General features: G+C 39.6%; 1 protein-coding gene across 2 annotated transcripts; it reads right to left on the reverse strand.

The window, feature by feature from the left end:
* Positions 1 to 1,121: 1,121 nt before the first annotated feature.
* Positions 1,122 to 3,279, reverse strand: nxnl2 (nucleoredoxin like 2). Of its 2 annotated transcripts, XM_063212543.1 has the most exons (3): positions 3,180 to 3,279; positions 2,665 to 2,980; positions 1,122 to 1,977 (listed from the first exon to the last, which is right to left on the reverse strand). In XM_063212543.1, exons 2-3 carry the CDS (start codon positions 2,964 to 2,966, stop codon positions 1,809 to 1,811), a joined length of 471 nt encoding a protein of 156 aa, XP_063068613.1. In that variant the 5' UTR covers positions 2,967 to 2,980; positions 3,180 to 3,279; the 3' UTR covers positions 1,122 to 1,808. The 2 variants fall into 2 exon arrangements, with proteins under 2 accessions (XP_063068613.1, XP_063068611.1); XM_063212541.1 differs by having other exon boundaries at positions 2,665 to 3,271.
* Between the last annotated feature and the right edge of the window lie 2,258 nt (positions 3,280 to 5,537).

Consider the following 5,537-nt stretch of genomic DNA (forward strand, 5'->3'; position numbering starts at 1 on the left):
CTGTGATCAGGGGCCGGGATCAATCATGTGGGCTGTGTACTAGGCCACTGCCTGTTATAGCCATAAGTTATAGCACAAAATAGCTGATCATTACAAGTGATTTGCAAAAGAAGTGAGTGAGTACTTCACATGTTTTTCTATTTGAAATACCACAGGTATTCCTTTTGCTTTCTAATAACCATGTAAAAATAGCAAGGAAAGGTTAGAAAAATATGGTGATTGACAGTTTATGAGTGATATAGTAGAAATGGTAGGCCTGTTTATATTACAGTGAGATGAGAAACTATCAAGACAAGAAACTTCTGGTGATTCACACTAGGTTAGTGAAAATTAAACTGTAGGAAGGCCTGTTGATAAAAAAATAAAATATTTTAAAAATATATTTTATCATAATTTTTTTTCAGTGAGGATGGCTTCTTAGGGCCAGTTCAAATGGTGAGGTGCAGAGAGGCGGAGGGCCGGTCAAAGGGGCATGGCGGGCCCATTGACAGTATACTGTCAATGGTCGGGCCGCATCCGGCCCCCGGGCCTTAGTTTGGGGACCCCTGCTCTACCCACTCCTCTGTTATGCCACATGGAGTCAAATTAAGGTGGTAAATGGTGGCTCAGTTCCCCCAGGAATGCTACTCCTGCGAGGGCATGTTGTGAATGTTACCACGTTGTTTATTACAGGAAGTAGTAGCCTATGCAATGCACCTGCTGTAGTGGAAGAAAGCCTTACTCGGTGGAAAACAACGAGACACACAAAAAAAGCTCAGGAGGGTTTTCATCTTCATAACGAAACTCAGGAGAGATGACATCAGTGAGGAGGGGCAACACAAATGATTGCTGTGAGTCAGCCTCTACATGAAAATATAATAGAATTCGAATAAGTTAATATTATGCAATTGTACAAAATATTTTTAGTGTAATGTGACAAATTCATATCATAAAAATTTAATCTACAAAAATAATGTCTGTGACACCACAATCATATGTTATTACAATTATATATAGTTTTAGTCATTCATTTGGAGTCAGTGTCTTAGTTCAGCACCCAAATGTTTTAGATAGATGTGTGAATGTTTTTTTTCTTTGTTCTAACCCTTATCTTTTCACGAAACAGAAATGAGACAGTAATATATACTTAAAGTAAAAGTTTTATTGCCGTAGAAATAGTTAAATATTTAAACAATAACTAAAATAGTTATAATTAAAAAAAAAAAACTCAGCAAGATACAAAATCGTACAAAAGCAGCACAGTGTTTGTTTTGGAAACATTCTTTAAATGTTAAAGTGAAACAAATGCATAGAGGCCTACATGAGTGTACATGTATGAATCCATAACTACTGCTATGCCTCCTGAGAGATAATTGTGTAACAGTCAGCCTAGAGAGAGCAGCAGTGTAATAGAAGTTTGTTTTTGTTATTTTAGTTACATGTTCTTCCAGGGTGGATAACACGTCACATCCAACAGTCAAGATTAGGCCATAGTCAAGATCAGTCATTGACTTTTTTTTTTGTAGCACACGTTAGGATGGTACAACAACTAATTCCTCTATTATAACTTTTCTGTTTTCACTGGATTATCTAAAACTCATATATCCACTACTTGTACATTAATGACCAATCGCTAATTATTTAGTTTATTCAATACAAGAGGCAATAACTGGGCTTGTACCACCTGACGTGTGATATCAAAAAACTTCAATGACCTTTATACAGTCTTTGGTCATTTCAAATGACTGTACAATGTCCAATGACTGTACAATACACACTGACTGTCATGTATAATGACTGTCCAATGACTGCCATTGGTCATGTCCACTCTACCCCTTGAAGTTCTGGAACACTTCGGCCACCTCCAACCAATTCCGAAAGCAGGCCAGGCCCTGATCTCTTATCTGCTTACGGCCTTTGTCAGTGATCATCTGCCCGTTCTCCTTCACGATCACCAGCTTTGGCACCGCTGTGATGTTGTACCTCTTCTTCAGTTCACTGCAAGTGAAAAACAGAGCAAAATGGTCTTACCACCACAAAAAAAAACCCACATAGACTAACAGTAGTTGCCACCGCCCCATTTGTCTCCAAGGGGGTACTGAAAATCGTGAGGGGTTTCATTGCACACTGGCATGATGGAAAATAATGTGATGGTGGGATGTTTGCATTGTTGTGCATATAATTTCTTAACTATAGGGTACCTGTTTACAATGTATCTGCTTCATATAGAGCAGCAAACCAAGTGGCCAATGTGTGACCCTACAGTTCTAATATGATCTACTCATAGGCCTACGAGGACAACCTTAGTCATATTATGCAACACACAGGAAGTACACCTGTCATCAACTTTCACAGGTCAGTTGTAATACGCTTGATATTAAGCTTTGTTATTGTCACAGTAGTAGGCTGTAGGCCTACGGGCCTCTCATAAGCAGCAAGGTCAAGACTAGATCAAAAAGAATTTCCATCACACTGATAATGAAGAAAGCAGTTCCCACGTCTATTTATAAACTTAATCCTTGTCGGCGAGAAACTGGGATAAACCTCTTACTGATGAAGAGCTTTCGTCTAGAGATGGTCACTCACCTAATTGCTTCACAAATAAATACACGTGACAATAATACAGAAAATGACAAAATCAGGGAAAGCAGGCGTCAAAGTTGACATTACGGCTCACTAACTTACTGCTTGTAGGGATCTGTCCAAGGTAGTGCAAGCCAGTCTCCATGCATGTCGTGGTAATACTCAACCATTTCTTCAGGAGTCTTGTCAGATGAGATGAAAACTATCTCGAACTGGGCAGGTGGGTCAGCCTCCTCGACCAGCTCCGTGTAGAAATCACAGAGGATGGGCGTGAAGTCTCGACAAGGTGGACACCATCCGCCGGAGAAGTAAATGCCCACTACCTTGTTCCGCAGTGCCACTTCTGGGTCGACGACATCCCCCTCTTTGTTTACAAGAGTCCGACCTATGAACACCTCCACCATTGTTGGCCGAGAAACTTACGAAGGAAAGGATATCTGTGTTATACTACGGCTGCAAATTAACGTTGAGTAAAATATGACACAGCTAATTTCGCTGCAGAAGTAAGCTAGCAGCAGCCAAGTTGCTGTCAACTCTATCCAAATAAATACTCTTTCGAAATTCTAAGATTTTCGTCTGCAGAACTGCAAAATAGGATGAGATCGTCAATCTATTACCCAGGAATACATATACGAAATCCAAGTTTACTCTTTACTCCCAAATCAGTCTGTGATGTTGCCAACACACTAAACGAGCAAGCCAGCCAGCACCTCTCACACACACAACAACGTGCGTAACTAGACAAATTGCGATTGGACGGCCACGGATTAGGACCCGCCCCAGCTAATTCACAGGCACTGCAGACAGCCAGTGAGCTTTCCTAACTCTTTCCCATTATTTTGAAGGAAGGCGTGGGGACCACGCTCATTTGGATCCTGAAATAAAAACGTAAACAGAACCATAACCCAGTCACCCTTTCAAATGTCAATGGGTGCAAACTACAATGAAAGGCCTACTCAGGGGTGGAAAAGTAACTTATTACTTTTACTCAATATTGTACTTGAGTAGCTTTTATGAATTCTTTGTACTTTTTAAGTAATTTTTTAAATTAATACTTTTACTTATACTCAGAGGTGGAACGTAACTAAGTATTTTTACTTCGTTACTGTACTTAAGTAGTTTTTTCTGGAATTTGTACTTACTTGAGTAAAAATAAAAATGCAGACTTTTACTTTTACTCAATTACATTTTTTGACAATTACTTGTACTTTCTACTCCTTACATTTCTAGGAGAAGACTTTGTTACTAGTTACATTTATCCTAGGTTTTCCTGTTGTGTTTCGTGGATATTTCAGTAGCCTCAGCTGCGGGCAGGGAGGCGGGACCAAGCCCCTCTTCCAAATTGACACCCAGACAGAAAATATACTTTTAAAAACATTAACAGGACTCCATAGTCATGTTCAAATAGAACCGAAAACCGTTGCAGACACTTTTTCCTATTGGATCAAGTAGGTAGACATGGAGAAAGACAGCCATTGCGTGAGTAGGCCTACTTGTACTTTTGTACTGAAAAGTACATTTAAAAGTTAGTAATTAGGACTTTTACTTAAGTACGTTTTTGGGAAACAACTTTTACTTTCACTTGAGTAATTTTTTCGCAGGGTACTTCTACTTTTACTTAAGTACACAACTTCAGTACTTCTTCCACCTCTGCTTATACTTGAGTACATTTTGACCCAAGTACTTTACTCAATTACACTGGAACCTGGCCTGTGTACTGAGTAAAAAAAATTGACTGGGAGACAAAATGCCATGCACAATAATGCCACAATCCGCTGGAAATGAAAGATTGTCCAGGATGGCACACAGCATTTCCACTATTTTACTATCTTGTATCAATGTATTGGATGATGGCTGGTGCCAAGCAAGAGATAGAGGTTATGGAGGACGATATTCAAGGAAAATAAACATGACATTCTCAAGAGGAAAGCTAATTAAAAGTAACTAAGTACTTTTTACTCATATTACATTTTAAGTGAAGTACTTTTTACTTTTACTTGAGTAGATTTTTAGATGGGTACTTTTACTTGTACTTGAGTAGAATTTAGGCAAAGTAAAGATACTTTTACTTGAGTACACATTTTCTGTACTCTTTCCACCTCTGCGCCTACTTAATCTAGTGTGGCATAGTTTAACATACCAGAGAGTGTTATTTCAAAAGTCAACCTTAAATTACTGTACCTATCTTTCTTTGACACAAGAGTCAAAGGAGAGCTGGCGGAACAAGGTTGATAGAAAAGGGAGAGTGAATGCAGTGGAACAACAAGCCACATGTGAACAGGAAATTAATGCACACTCAGCAGCTAGTAGTGGCACTGTGGAAAACTATTCCGGCAGAGCACACTTCATAGTTGAATAACATGAGGGTCCTAATAATTTGAATGTATTGATGGTGGGGGCTTTCAGATGAGTTTGGCCTGGCCAACAAAAGCTGCCAGCAGCCCTACAGACATATTACAAGGGGGTAGGGCACTTGTAGCAAGTAAAGCATAATGGTACATAATTATTTGGCTGAACTATCTCACTGTTTCCACAAAGACAGACAATTAAGGCTTGGCTCCAGAATCAATGAACAGCTCAGCAATCCTGGATTTAGAGGTAGCCAAAACTATACCCCCCCCCCCCCCCCCCCCCAAAAAAAAAAAAAAAAAAATCTTGAGGTAGGGGCATGGCAAATTTATCTATGAAAAGAGCAAGAACACTTGAGAGAGACCAGGACATTCCTGTTATCTGCAGTGTCCTGCAAGGATATTCAGGGTTCAGCATCAATCCCGCATGCCAACATAGCCAACAATACACGTCATGCATTGACGAGCACATTGGTGTAATTTTTGAGTACAGGATATTATAAACCACTAGGCAAAGATGTTCCAACAGAAAAAGCTTACGGAGATAAAATTGCATCTAACTGAAGTGCTCCATGAACCACACTGTGGACACCACCAAAGTGCATGCACACACACTTGTACACACGA

Source organism: Engraulis encrasicolus, chromosome 12, assembly GCF_034702125.1.
Source record: "Engraulis encrasicolus isolate BLACKSEA-1 chromosome 12, IST_EnEncr_1.0, whole genome shotgun sequence".
Classification (NCBI taxonomy): Eukaryota; Metazoa; Chordata; class Actinopteri; order Clupeiformes; family Engraulidae; genus Engraulis; species Engraulis encrasicolus.

What these genes read in the sequence shown, in the direction of transcription:
- nxnl2 (XM_063212543.1), bottom strand. Translation starts at nt 2,966, where the DNA reads ATGGTGGAGGTGTTCATAGGTCGGACTCTTGTAAACAAAGAGGGGGAT. An exon ending in TGGACAGATCCCTACAAGCA is followed by an intron (nt 1,978 to 2,664) that starts GTAAGTTAGTGA and finishes TTTCACTTGCAG; the next exon opens with TGAACTGAAGAAGAGGTACA.